Source organism: Lacerta agilis, chromosome 5, assembly GCF_009819535.1.
Source record: "Lacerta agilis isolate rLacAgi1 chromosome 5, rLacAgi1.pri, whole genome shotgun sequence".
Classification (NCBI taxonomy): Eukaryota; Metazoa; Chordata; class Lepidosauria; order Squamata; family Lacertidae; genus Lacerta; species Lacerta agilis.
The window spans coordinates 5,968,204-5,981,280 of record NC_046316.1 but is presented as its reverse complement, the minus strand read 5'-3'; the positions used below and the strand labels follow the sequence as shown (position 1 = coordinate 5,981,280).

The window sequence follows — 13,077 nt, the reverse complement described above, 5'->3', positions numbered from 1 at the left end:
CCTGTTGCTCGGTCCCAGCTCCTGCCCACCTAGCAGTTCGAAAGCATGTCAAAGTGCAAGTAGATAAATAGGTACCACTCCAGCAGGAAGGTAAACGGCATTTCTGTGCACTGCTCTGGTTCACCAGAAGCGGCTTTGTCATGCTGGCCACATGACCCAGAAGCTGCACGCCAGCTCCCTCGGCCAATGAAGCGAGATGAGCGCCGCAACCCCAGAGTCGGCCACGACTGGACCTAATGGTCAGGGGTCCCTTTACTGTCCCTTTAACCTGGGTGAGGGTCTACAATTTCACAAAGTCATAACAACCTTTATTTTTCCAGGCGCGCAAGGAGGCAAGACGTCAAATATGGAGACCCAGCTACCCAGTGCGGGGACGCTGAAGATAGTAAGTATCTGCATCTTTGTCTCCAAAAAGATAGGCGTGGGGCCTAATGAAATGGTGTGCTCAGCTCTTGAAAGGCCTGTTTACTGAGCATATGAAGGTAGGGATTGTTGTTCCAGTCCTGCCTGAAAGGAATGGTGCCCTAAATACATGGTGCGCAGATACCAGAAGGCTGTGGTGACTCTATGTAGACCAAGAGGCATTTACTTCTTAAATTCATTTTTGTAAAAATCATATTTATTGATTTTCCAATATATATTTCCAATTACCAATCAAATTAAAATCCAAATTAATTATACAATTCCCAATTAAAACAATTCCAATTATGCCAAATTTTTATAATTTGTGGACTCCCCATGTCTCGGACTCCGGAGCGCTTTTCTCATCTCTTTCAGTTGCCTTCACAGTCCAATACTTTCACAGCCTCTGATATATGCCAGCAAGCAGACACGATTATAATACATAATGTCTCTGTATGGATAAAGCCATCCTCATTACAAATGTCACATTCCGGTCGGCGCCATCTTCTCCTCCTTCTTACGAATCAAACTTCTTCGCACAGCAATCTCCCCCCGTGCGCATTCCAACCACTTCTTTCCAGGAGAGCCAGACACCTCGTAAATTCAAGGGCTGAATTAGAGTACAGTGGTACCTCGGGTTGCGGACACGATCCATTCCGGGGTGCCGTTCGCACCCTGAAAAGTCCGCAACTCGAGCGGCGATATCGCGCATGCGCCAAAGCGCGATATCACACTTCTGCACATGCGTGAACTGCACAGAACACTTCTGAGCATGCGCAGACAGTGCAGAACACTTATGTGCGTGCGCGCACAGTGAAACCCGGAAAAATGCAACCCACAGCTACCATAACATAATACATATGACTGTATTTGAAACAACCTCTGGCTTACATTCCTTGATAGTTGGCATGCACAAGCATATTTGTAAGCAGCGCCCTCAGTGCTAATAGACCGAGCCAGCCTCCTGAGAGTTAGCCTAGGACTATAGTGAGCTTGCCGTTTGCAAAACCGGCGTCCATAGATGTGCTGCATCATGTCAAGTGACGCAACCTGGAGGCAAAACAGAAATACAGAAAAAAGCAGAGAATACCCTTGCAGGCAGAGAACTCAGTACGAGTAACTTGCACTATGCACGCTTTTAATTTGTGCACGCAAAAAATAGAAAGGAGGCAAATGCTTGGGGAAGAAGGACTTTTGCAATCCCACCCGCCGTTGAAGCCAATGTGTTCTGACTAGAGACGATTTTGGCTCTAGGCCGTGTAGGTTGAGAGTCGCCTGTATACATTTCTTATGCCTTCACCAGGAGTAGAAATAGTTAACAGGGAAGTCTGGGAAGCAGCTTGGGGCAAATATGCCCCCCTGCGCAAAAAAACAATAGCAGTTCTGGTTGGTTGTGTTTGCATTCTTGCTATATAGTACCTGAATTAACAATGAGCTAGTTGGACTCTCTTCAACCCTTCAAGAAACACAAAGAAAGGAACAGTTCTGGAGATGACGACCACGGAAGAGTTAATTGGTGTCTATGTAAGCACTATAACTGAACGTGAGAGGAACGCTACAGCTTTCCAAGAGAAACGCAGGAGGTCGGCTTAGGCAAGTGAGCCAAATAAGCAGAATTCCCCCCAGGAAAAATGAGGAAACACACTTTTTTCCCATTCCCTTGGCTTATTTCCACAGAGCAACTTTTTGTCAAAGGTCTAGCATCTTAGTTTCAGCTATCAAGCTATCCAGGCCTTCTTCTAATTCTTCCTTGCTAATTAAACAATCCTCTCCTGAACAACGGCCTACTGTCTCCCACCACTACGGACACTGACGGGCTTGCCAAGGGGTCTGGCTTGCTCCCCTGGCAACTGGTGCTGCTGTCTTGCGGTTAAGATGAAATTTCTGTGACAACGTAACGTAACGTTTTAAATGTTCAACCGGGTGTTTTGTTTTCCTTTCCTAAACAAAACAATAGGGCCCCCTGCCCCGAACACGCATTTGGTTTATTATTTGATCCAGGAAGAACAACTGTTTTCAATTGCTCCTCAGTTAATTTCAGCTAGAGCTCTGCTGTGAACTAAAATTAAGGGCCATCAAATGGATGCGAGTACAGACAGGGTGAATGGGGGCTGCAGCTTTCTGTGCTGCTACTTTGAGAGTATAAGGAGTGACCCAAGGAAACACAAGGTCAAGAAGTTCTCTGTCTGGAATGAGCCGATTGACTTTGGCCTGTAGACTGATAGGAGTTGACACAAAATAAAGAGAGTCCCATGGACTGCAATACATCTATCAAGAGCCAAGAGCCTAGATATGTAGCTAAATAGTCCCTCTACCTCCAACTGGTCCCATCACCTCCTGTCAAATAGAAGGGGAAGAAATGGAGGCAGTGAGAGATTTTACTTTCTTGGGCTCCGTGATTACTGCAGATGGTGACTGCAGTCACGAAATTAAAAGACGCCTGCTTCTTGGGAGGAAAGCAATGACAAACCTAGACAGCATCTTAGAAAGCAGAGACATCACCTTGCCAACAAAGGTCCGTATAGTTAAAGCTATGGTTTTCCCAGTAGTGATGTATAGAAGTGAGAGCTGGACCATAAAGAAGACTGATCGCCAAAGAATTGATGCTTTTGAATTATGGTGCTGGAGGAGACTCTTGAGAGTCCCATGGACTGCAAAAAGATCAAACTTATCCCTTAAAGAAATCAGCCCCGAGTGCTCACTGTAAGGACAGATCCTGAGGTTGATGCTCCAGTACTTTGGCCACCTCATGAGAAGAGAAGACTCCCTAGAGAAGACCCTGATGTTGGGAAAGATGGAGGGCACAAGGAGAAGGGGACGACAGAGGATGAGATGGTTGGACAGTGTTCTCGAAGCGACTAGCATGAGTTTGGCCAAACTGCGGGAGGCAGTGGAGGATAGGTGTGCCTGGCGTGCTCTGGTCCATGGGGTCACGAAGAGTCAGACACGACTGAACGACTGAACAACAACAAAAGCACCGTGCAGCTATAGACTGTGGGAGTGGAATTCCTCACATAAGAGCCACATGTAATGTCTTTTGATCTGCATGGTGCAGGTTTTGTTCATGGCTGTAATGTGGGCCTGTTCTTTTCACCTTGGCCTTTGGCCAGAGACTTGGCTTAGATGGAAACACAGGTGCAGGTATGGCTCTCTAAGCTGCCTCAATGGGAGATATCTAGGAAGCAGGTTTTTACTCCCTCCTCATCTTCCCAAATGGGAAGAAGTTCCAGGCAAAAAGTATTTGAGCAAGTATGGTTTCATTTGGAAGGATGCTGCAGGAAGCTGATGGCATTTTGCAATACAGGTATTTGTGTTTACAGTGGTACCTCAGGTTAAGAACTTAATTCGTTCCGGAGGTCTGTTCTTAACCTGAAACTGCTCTTAACCTGAAGCACCACTTTAGCTAATGGGGTCTCCCGCTGGTGCTGCGCCGCCGGAGCATAATTTCTGTTCTTATCCTGAAGCAAAGTTCTTAACCTGAGGTATTATTTCTGGGTTAGCAGAGTCTGTAACCTGAAGCGTCTGTAACCCGAGGTACTACTTTATTTACAAATGTATGCAAGCAGAGCATTGATAGAGGGCTAGAAAGACAACCCAATCTGCCTCCCAGTAGGATTTTATTTTTTCCTACCCACTCTTAGTTTGCCTGCTCCCTGTGCTTGGAGGGATGGAATCAGGATGAAGAAGGCAACTGGTCCCTAGCCTCACTCAGCGGTGTACCTGAAATATCCCTAACAGAGAAATGCTTCTGGCAACTTGGCCCCCGACTGGCTCTGTTAACACCCTCCTGTACAAACTCAAAATCTTACAACACCATGTGACCATGGGGAGTTCTTGAAGGAAGAACAGGGTGGAATGTCAATACAAGGCATGTCAAGCCTTGTGCCCAGGGTGGGCTTCTTCCACCACAATGGTATCCCAAAAGACATTTTGGTTTAACATATCCATTGCTATATCCTGTAATTCAGGTCAGGTGGCACTCAAGGCTGGTTCCAATCACTCTCCAGTGTCCTGACTGTGTGCATTCACACCCAGAGCAGGGGAAAAAAAAAACCCCACAGATTCTGGCCCTGAGTTCCTCTTCTCCCTAAGGCTTGTTGTTGAATCATACATCACTTCAGAGAGTTCTTCCAGACACTCCTGGTCTGTGTTTATAGATCTATAGTCTGTTCCTTCTCCAAGCAACCTTGAATCGCTTAAGCTGAAAAAAACGTTTGCATTTAATTATTTATTACAGGTGGGTAGCCGTGTTGGTCTGCCATAGTCAAAACAAAATAAAAAATTCTTTCCAGTAGCACCTTAGAGACCAACTAAGTTAGTTCTTGGTATGAGCATTCGTGTGCATACATCTGAAGAAGTGTGCATGCACACGAAAGCTCATACCAAGAACTAACTTAGTTGGTCTCTAAGGTGCTACTGGAAAGAATTTTTTATTTGATTTATTTATTAGTTATCTTTGCTAGTTAGTTCAGTGTATCCGAAGAAGTGTGCATGCACACAAAAGCTCATACCAAGAACAAACTTAGTTGGTCTCTAAGGTGCTACTGGAAGGATTTTTTATTTTTATTTTTTGCTAGTTATGTTTGTTAAGAAGTGCATTTATTATTTGTGAGCTGCTTCAGAAAGTCTAAGATTTCTCCCAGGGGAGGAACATAGTTCTGAGATGGGTGCCCCAAATGCTTACTTTTCAGTGGTGGGGCAAATTTAGAGTTCGGCTTCCAGATGATGTCCCTGGCAACTTTGCCTCTAAGGAAGTCTGTAGCAGTCCTTCTGTTGACCCTCTTCCTAGAGCTAGCTGCCAGCCAGCAAGATCACTGTAATCCTCCTCACGGTTCCCAGTCTCATTAAATAGAGGAGAAGAATTCCTCTAAGAAAGGCTGTAGATCAGATTCTAATTCCATCAGTGGTTTAATTGAAAGGAAGTGATCAATTCAGCCTTAAATAGCACTGCAGTAAACAGCTTGCACCAGATCGAACCATCGTGTGTTGTGCTAAACCTGAGGTGCCTCTTGTTTCCCTTCCCTGCCATGTGTTCTGCATCATCCATGTTTTCCCTTCACTTTAAGAAATCAGGGCAGGGTTAATCTTCTGTACCATGTTTGCGTTCCAGGCATTAGTCACGAAACCACTGATGAAAAGGTGATTTTTGGCATCGAATTTAATTCGACGTTCCTAGAATGTATTCCAAAGTCCCAGCAAGCTTCCATCAGGTGGTTCGTCCAACGCTCTGGAGAAGATCACGAGGAAGAGGTACGTTGCGATCATTAAGAATGTCTTTTTCCCTCTGGAGAACTTCTGATTCCATGGTCAAAGGCAGGGGTTAATAGAACGAAGAAATATAGTCTCCCTTGCCTCAGCTCACATACTTGGGAATGCTCCAATAATATCACAATGGAATATCAAGACCGAGAAGACAATCCCTGTGCAATTTGCAGCCTTCCTTTTAACGTTACGCATGGAGTTTTGGGTATACACTGTAATGTTCGCACGCACTTCAATTCTTCCACCCAGGCTAAATGCTGGGCTCATCACATTTGTTCAAACAAATCATGCAGAGATGACTGAAAAACGGTCACAGAGACGCCCGGCCACCTTTCTCCATTCATTGTTTATCTGTGCATACATCTCCTCTGGAAACTCATTTTCCCCAGGGATTGGGAGGGGGAGAAGCACAGACAATTAACCTCTCAAGAGATGAGCGTAGATAAACAACAGAAGCTGAAAGAAAGGCTTTTGATCCCCTGCGGCTTTCACCGCTGGTCTCTGGGGAGCCTCCAAAACTCTGAGCAGTTGGAACCTGCTTTACTTTTTACACAATGAGCATAACATCAGGTTAGCCATTATTGATTTGTATGATGTCGGTAGATTTTTGTCATTGTCTTGTTGGGCTGTGTGTGTGATGAAGGGGAACCATACCGGGTTGAAGGTGTCTTCTTCTGTTTGTCCCCGTGCTAGTTTTAGGTTGCTGGTTAATTTTTCTAGTAGGGCTGTTTCCCATACTACTTGGTACCATTGGTCCATGCTTGCTCCTGACAGGTCTTTCCAGTGTCTGGTTATGATGTTTCTGGCTGCTGAGAATAGATGGGTTATGAGATCCTTGTGATCAAAAACACCCACCCACCCACCCCACTCACACAGGAAACCAAAGATCACCACAGCCAACCACAAATGAACAATCACACCCTACGCCAATCCCAACCTCTCTCACCAGCAAAGAAACACAAGCGAACAACAGAGAACCTACACAAACGACGCTGACACCAAACCCTGCATATATTAAGGAAAATAGAAACATCGTCTCCCCACCTCACCTATCCCCCCATCCCACCCACCTCTTTCCCCCTCCTCTCCCTAATGTCTCAACAACAAAAATTGATTTGTAAAAATGTTACATGGAAAAATACGAGAGAGACATTGCACACACTTTTGTAAATCAAGAAAATCTTTAATAAAAAATTTTTTAAAAGAAAAGAAAAACAATGAGCATAACATTTAGTGATGTTAAATTCTCGAGAATAATCTTTTGGATTATTCTCCAAAAGATTTGGATTATTTTCCAAAATATTATTCCCGAGAATTTAACATAACTAAGCCCATCTCATTATATCGAGCATGTATTCAGTATTCATACAATCATGTCCTTGCCTACTGTAAACATATCAAAATATCAAAAATTCTCATGGTGCTTTTGGAAAACATGCAGAGGCAGACTTTGGGGGAATCTTTGGGGCAAAGGGTTCGCCAAAGGGTTTTGTTTTGTTTTGTTTTGTTTTACAGTTGAGGGGAAACCAGCAAGAGTATTTTGCTCTGTTCCTCTGTGGTACATTGCAATCTATCAATCAATCAATGTACAGATGATGTTCTTGGGTGATCTTAGAAGTTACGATGGAAAATGGTGGAATGTGTATTAGGACCTTTAGACCCCGAATTATGCATTTGTGTGCTCTAGGGGGGGGTGCATTTAATAATTTATAAACATAATTCCATAAAATAAACTATTGCCATGTATAGAATGGGATGGAAAGTACAGCAGAGATGGATCCTTTGCTGCCGCCCCCCCCCCCATTTAATTGTGTTGGCTAAGCACTCTAATAACCGGTATTGCATAGCAAATGGGTAGAGGAGTGAGTAGGTATCATTTGCACATCTGGAGCTGTCTTAGACTGAGCTAGACTAATTCATTCAATCAATCAAATCTTTATTACGGTCATTACCAGCTAGACTAATTATACATCTGGCCCAGCATTATCTGTCCTGGCTACGCACACCTCTCCAAATTCTCAAGTAGGAGTACCTTCCTAATGCGGCTTTCTGAGATCCTTTTAAATGCTGATGCCTGTGATCCAAACTGGGATCTAGCACCTGCCACCTGTGTTCTGCTGCGGAGCTATGGCACACAACCATCAAGGAATTTTAAAGGAGTCAAGTTGGGTCTGCAGGGACGTGGGTGGCGCTGTGGTCTAAACCACTGAGCCTTGGGCTCGCCAATCAGAAGGTCAGCGGTTCAAATCCCTGTGACGGGGTGAGCTCCCATTGCTCCATCCCGGCTTCTGCCAACCTAGCAGTTTGAAAGCACGCCAAAGTGCAAGTAGATAAATAGGTACCACTCCGGCGGGAAGGTAAACGGCGTTTCCGTGCGCTGCTCTGGTTCGCCAGAAGCGGCTTAGTCATGCTGGCCACATGACCCGGAAGCTGTACGCCGGCTCCCTCAGCCAGTAAAGTGAGATGAACGCCGCAACCCCAGAGTATTCCACGACTCTTTAAAGTTGGGTCTGGACTTAGGAAGCCAAGAGGCTGGCTGTCTTTAGAACTTAACTAGCACTGATGGGTAGTTTTTGTGCTACAGTGTGTCATAGGGGACACATCAATGCCTGAAATCAGAATTAAAAATAAATAAATCAAAAATCAAAGACATATTGCCACTAAATTGTGATGCAATGGGCTGTCCAGCAGGAGGCTGTGGCATTTTCACAATGTTTGGCTGAGCACGCTTAATCCCTATAGTTGTAGAAACCTTTCCCCCAAGGTTAAAAGCACTGCAGTTTTAAGTGCTGGGGAAATGCTGAAGAGCACCTACAGAGAAGAGCTTTGCGTGTCGAGGTCCCCAGTCACCCCTCAGAATAGACAGTAATTTAGGTTTTGGTTTTTGGCATAATTTTGGCCACAACTTTATTAAAATACATAATATGTGAGTGGTTGCATAGGCATTGGTTTAGACTATCTGTCCCACTGGGGACAGAACTGACGACCGTCAGTGAAGGGAAAACACTTTGGGGAGAGAATAGGAGCTGGGGGTCAGACCCAACGACTCTCCCCAAATGCTCCCAGGAGCTCTTGCGTGGCCCTGGCCCCTGACTGGGGGGTACGGACAAAAGCATGGCGAGCCCCTGGATTCCTTTAACGGAATTCCCTGCACAGCAGCAGCATTGGAGGGGCAGGCACAGCCAACCACTTCCCCTCCACCAACCAACGTAATAACCAATGCCTAACCGCCAGAGCCATCTTAAGGGGATCTGCCGCCCTGGCGCGGCTATTCCTCCGGCGCCCCCGCCATGCCGCCTCTCCGCCGCCTCCCTCCCGCGCTTGCCGCCCCTTGGGAGGGGGGTGGGCGAGCGGGGGATGAGGGGCGTGGTGCTGGAGCGGCGCAGGGCTCTGCGCGCCCTTCCAGCGCTTCCGGGATGGGAGGCGAGGGCGGCCGGCTCGCGCTCCCGCGCGCAGCCAGACGGCGCGGCGCGGCTGGGCAGCTCGCGCTGCAATGGGGCGGGCGGCCGGCTGCGCGCAGAGTGCGAGCTGCCCGGCTGTGCCGCGCCATCCGGCTGCGCGCGGGAGCGTGAGCCGGCTGCCCTCGCCTCCCGTCCCGGAAGCGCTGGAAGGGCGCGCAGAGCTCCTGTGCTCTGCTGGGCAGCCAGAGGGCGTGGCGTGGCCGGCCAGCTCCCTTGCCGGGAGTCAGAGGGCGCTGCCGGCAGGCGCTGCCAGCGGGGCTGGAGGGCGGAGGCGCCCTCCAGGCCATTGCGCCCTGGTGCGCCGCGCCACCAGCCCCAATGGATGAGACGGCTCTGCTAACCGCCAACCTTACAAGTTGTGACTAATTGCTACGCAGTAGGCGAAAACCAGAAGGCACAAGCCAATCAGCCAACTGGAAAAATTCCTACCAGGCCCCTGTCACAAAAGCAGACAACCCCGTGACAGGCATAGCAAGGTCATACACAGAGGCCTAATAAACGAGACGTGGGGAAGGGTGGGTGATCCGTTGCACGCAGCAAAGAGGAATATTGCAAGGTGTGCCAAGCATTTTAAACCCACTGGGCTGTCCATCAACAGATTGCAACATAAAAATCTCCCCAACAACACCAAGGACCCAATCATAGCTGTATGCTCCCACCCAACTCTGGAGGGGTGACTTGCTGAAGGAGAACACGCTTTTCCACACTTCCGCTTGTCTCATGCCTAGAAAGCAGGGATCCAATCAGTTTTTCACTTCTCCCATGCTTCCTAGGCAAAGGTCTGAGTGGTTTTGCCTTTGCAAAACCGGAAAAATGGTACACCCCCCCCTCTAGAAAACCTGCCCTTTAGAGCTCAGTCTGTTGTCATTTACCCCTGGGAGGAAACGGAGGGGCAAACATACAGTAGATGTGGAAAAGCCCTGAGATTCTTTAGGGAAGTTAGGTGCTGTTATTGTGCTTTAAATATATGGTGTGTACTCAGCCTTACTCTTCGTAAAGTCATAGTTTCGTCCCATTTATTTAAACAACTTTTCTCGCTTTCAGTCTTTCTTCATCCCTTTCTCTCTCTAACACACACTTCCCCCTCCTTTTGTAACCATGCTTCATATAAATATATATATATATATATATATATATATATATATATATCTCATCTCAAAGGCTCCCATATTTCAGGATGATGATTCCACCTTTTTGCACACTGTGCCCCCGGATACTACCAAGCGAAGTGCTGTAATAGCTGCTGTGATGTTTCAGCGGATCTTGTAAATGTCACTCCAGAAACAGAAGGGTCATGTGCTGTTCACGGTGACATGCAATACGGTTTCCTGAGGGGAAGGAGAGGGCAAAATCCAGATTTGGTTAGCAGGCATTTGGCCCAGCAGGATGCCTCCCTGGTCTTCACCTTTCAGGTCACGCTTTGGAATCCCACTTCCAGTCAGAACAGGGTGTGGGGAGCGAACAGGATCTCCTCTGGTCCCGGAGCTGTCACCAGGTCATTCTGTCGCCAGTGGGAGTCCAGCTCCCTGCAGTCTGAAGGTTTTTTTTAAAGAGTCACGAGTCAGTTGCTGGGCACTCTCGTTCTAGTGTTGTTGAATGGAGGCCGTGTTTGTTCCTGTGGTTTGAAAGTTAGTCACTGACTTATCACAGGAACTAGGGAGAGGTGAGAGAGATGAATTAATCTTAATAACATCTGTGACATTATTTGTTCATAAAGTTATAATGCATCTTATGCTCTTCTAATTATTTATTTACCGGTATTCCTCGTTAAGTTATTCTGCACACATGATGAGCATAGCTGTCAACCCTCCCTGCTGTTCCCCACTCCTGTAATAAGAAAATTTCCCGCAAAAAAAGGGAAAGGTTGACAGCTATGATGATGAGTGGCAGGCCCGCCCCCCCCCAAAAAAAGCTCTGATTTTTTTATTAGTTTCTTCAAAAGGGCCTCTTGTGAATATATAAAATCTGAGCACCCCTTGCATTTGATTGGCCCCAATGCAGAATCCCATGGGACTCTTGCTTTGCCGAACTGCCGTGTGCATTTCCAGGATATGCGACAAGCCGTATTCTTGAAATGACAACTGCGAGTTCCTGTTACTCCTTCCGTTCCTCCATGTTTACAGTTAGCCAAATGGAACTGAGTCAGAACGATTTTTTTTTCACCTGCTCCATCAGTAATCTGCTATTTTTTTCATGTGCCTGTTTCATGTTGTTTGGAGTCGGGCAGCGGCAGTAAAGTCTAGTTGGCAACCGCAATTGCAGAGTTCGGTAATGGTGAGTTCAGACCGGCTCTTGCGAAACAGTTAGTAAAATTCACAGCTGGGGAAAGCGGCACGGTGATGGGATGTTGGCAGGACTTTTCAGAAAGATGGATGGATGGATGCCCATGTATGTGAAAGGATGTTTCACTTGGTAATGGCCTCCTGGATTTTGTTAGTTACAAAACTCAATTAGAACATTTTGTGGAAATAGTGATGGATCACAAGAACAAAATGGTTGCAATAGATGTGACTGGCAATTCCTCTTAGGCCAGTATTCCGTCTTCTGGGCTGTTTCCTAGTTGGAGTGAACGGTGTGACACTCTCTGTGCCAACATTCCTAGTTTCCAAGGGTTGAAACGGCATCTGGAATTTGCACTACAAGAGTTATGAGCGGCCTGTACGCATCTGGTGACAGCGCTGTTCACAACAGCAAACTAACTAGAGAACGTTTCCAATACATCGGGAGTTACTCTGCCAGTGCAACCTCCATGTGGAAACATAGGAATTGGAGCAGCGAGAACTCGTAGCCACATGAAATCATGGTAGTCTACAACTGGTGGCACGGGTCCTTTGGGAAAACGCCTCAGTGTATGCAATAATTTCTATGAGCAAGGGTGCAGTGTTGAGGCCTATCAACAGATTATTTCAGGGTAGTAATGGATAGTCCTTGTAGGCCTAATTAATTGAGTTTATACCCTGCCCTTCCTCCCGAAGGAGCCCAAAGTGTCAAACACATCCGCCATTTTTTTTCTATAAAAAATTAAAGTATTCTAAAATCAGTTTAAATATTCTAGAAAGAGTTACAGTCATAAACATTTTTTCATATCATAATTTCATGGTGGCCAGGAACAGTATCCTCCGGCCACCAAATGCCCAGATAAACAGGACTGTTTTCAAATGGGGAATGTCAAAGGAGAAAATCAGAGGGCTTCTCTTGGATAAATGAGGCACAGCCAAGGAGTTAGAGCAAAACAGCAGCCAGTAGGCTTGGCCTTTATTTTGATAAGAAAATGCGGTCTCGACCAGTCCTCCACCCACCCACAAGGAGATAAGATGGAAGCCCCTTTCCCTGGGCAGCATCAACTTTTATTAACTTCCCACCACCAAAGTACACCCCTAAATCTACATAAAGAAGGCTGATCACCGAAGAATTGATGCTTTTGAATTATGGTGCTGGAGGAGACTCTTGAGAGTCCCATGGATTGCAAGAAGATCAAACCTATCCATTCTTAAAGAAATCAGCCCTGATTGCTCACTAGAAGGACAGATCCTGAAGTTGAGACTCCAGTACTTTGGCCACCTCATGAGAAGAGAAGACTCCCTAGAAAAGACCCTGATGTTGGGAAAGATGGAGGGCACAAGGCGAAGGGGACGACAGAGGATGAGATGGTTGGACAGTGTTCTCGAAGCTACTAACATGAGTTTGGCCAAACTGCGAGAGGCAGTGAAGGATAGGCGTGCCTGGCATGCTCTGGTCCATGGGGTCACAAAGAGTCGGACAGGACTGAACGACTGAACAACAACAACAACAAATCTACATCACTGTTTCCATGGAAACCTTTACAGAGGGAGGGGGGTTACAAGCCAGAAACTTGATCATCTTGACACCCGTCTTGCTCCTTTTCTGGCCCCTCCCGGACATACACCTTTGCAAGACAGAAGGCACTTGAGAGTTCCTGTCTGAGACAGCC

The 13,077-nt window shown here is 46.6% G+C and overlaps 1 protein-coding gene across 1 annotated transcript in view; it reads left to right on the top strand.

The window, feature by feature from the left end:
* SEMA3D (semaphorin 3D) overlaps positions 1-13,077 on the top strand; it is a 203,712-nt gene that overhangs the window by 178,661 nt on the left and 11,974 nt on the right. Inside the window, exons 16-17 of the mRNA XM_033148347.1 lie at positions 321-385; positions 5,513-5,652. Of these exons, the coding sequence (XP_033004238.1) occupies positions 321-385; positions 5,513-5,652 (205 nt within the window). The remainder of the gene's footprint in view (positions 1-320; positions 386-5,512; positions 5,653-13,077) is intronic.